The sequence below is a fragment of the Chiloscyllium plagiosum genome, unplaced genomic scaffold (assembly GCF_004010195.1).
Source record: "Chiloscyllium plagiosum isolate BGI_BamShark_2017 unplaced genomic scaffold, ASM401019v2 scaf_82878, whole genome shotgun sequence".
In the NCBI taxonomy this organism is placed as follows: Eukaryota; Metazoa; Chordata; class Chondrichthyes; order Orectolobiformes; family Hemiscylliidae; genus Chiloscyllium; species Chiloscyllium plagiosum.
In genome coordinates this window covers 1-1,064 of record NW_025195626.1, presented here as the reverse complement: position 1 = coordinate 1,064, position 1,064 = coordinate 1, and the positions used below count along the sequence as shown (strand labels likewise).

At 64.9% G+C, this 1,064-nt stretch overlaps 1 protein-coding gene across 1 annotated transcript; it reads left to right on the top strand.

Annotated features, from left to right (window-relative positions):
* Positions 1 to 6: 6 nt before the first annotated feature.
* On the top strand, positions 7 to 1,058 carry LOC122545848 (rabenosyn-5). The gene has a single exon (XM_043684745.1). It carries the CDS (start codon positions 54 to 56, stop codon positions 795 to 797), a length of 744 nt encoding a protein of 247 aa, XP_043540680.1. The 5' UTR covers positions 7 to 53; the 3' UTR covers positions 798 to 1,058.
* The last annotated feature ends 6 nt before the right edge of the window (positions 1,059 to 1,064 follow it).

Below are 1,064 nucleotides of genomic sequence, written 5' to 3'. Positions count from 1 at the left end.
TGGCTTCGTCCAGCTCGGTGGCTCGCGATCTGGGCCACCCTCTGCTTGAGCAGATGGCCAACATCGAGTGCTTCCTGGCCCAGGCCCGGTCGGCAGGGCGCTTGTGCGAGGCCCGCACCCTGGAGGAGAACCTGCGACAGCTGCAGGACGAGTGGGATAGGATGCAGGAGGAGGAGACCAGGAAGAAGCCTGAGGCCTACTCCTTCGAGGTGGGGAGCGGGAAGCCTGAGGCGTACTCCTTCGAGGTGAGGAGCGGGAAGCCTGAGGCCTACTCCTTCGAGGTGGGGAGCGAGAAGCCTGAGGCCTACTCCTTTGAGGAGGTGAGCGTGGAGGAGAAGAGGAGCAGGAGGAAGCCTGAGCCCTACCAGGCCTCTCCCTTCAACGGCGTTTCCCAGACCCGGGGATGCCTCAACCCCTTCGAGGAGGAGACCGTAGGCCCCAATCCTTTTGAGGAGAGGAGCAGGAGGAGCCCCAGGGCCTGCCTCTCCGGGGAGAAGAGTGAGGGCCCCAACCCATTCGAGGAGGTGGTGGTGGTAGGGGAGGCCCCTGGGAACCCCTTCGAGGAGCAGGAGGGGTCCCCGGGGGGTGGGGGCAACCCCTTTGAGGTGGACGAGGAGGAGATTGAGGAGGAGGAGATTGAGGAGGAGTTGCTGAGGCAGCAGATCGACAACATCAAGGCCTACGTGTTTGACGCCAAGCAGGCCGGACGCCTGGATGAAGTGGCCAGCCTCATGGACAATCTGGCCGAACTCAGGCAGGCCCTGGACGGCGCCCAGAAGAGACGGAGAGCACTCTGACCCCCTGCCGTACGGGCCTCCGCCAAGGAACCCGGGACTCCAGCCCAGTTGGTCGGCTGTGGGAGGGACACTGCCCTCTGGCCCTAGCGGGTCAAGGGGACCGCTCTCCATCTCTACTCCCTGTGGTTTTGGGGGAAGGGGGTGGGGTGGCGTGGCAGAGGGGGAGGGGGAAGAGAGGAGGGGCTCACCCACACCCCTCACCTCTCCACGTTCTCTCTCCCTCCGGACAGGCACCTGTTGTAGGGTCAGGCCGGGGAACGAGGTTTC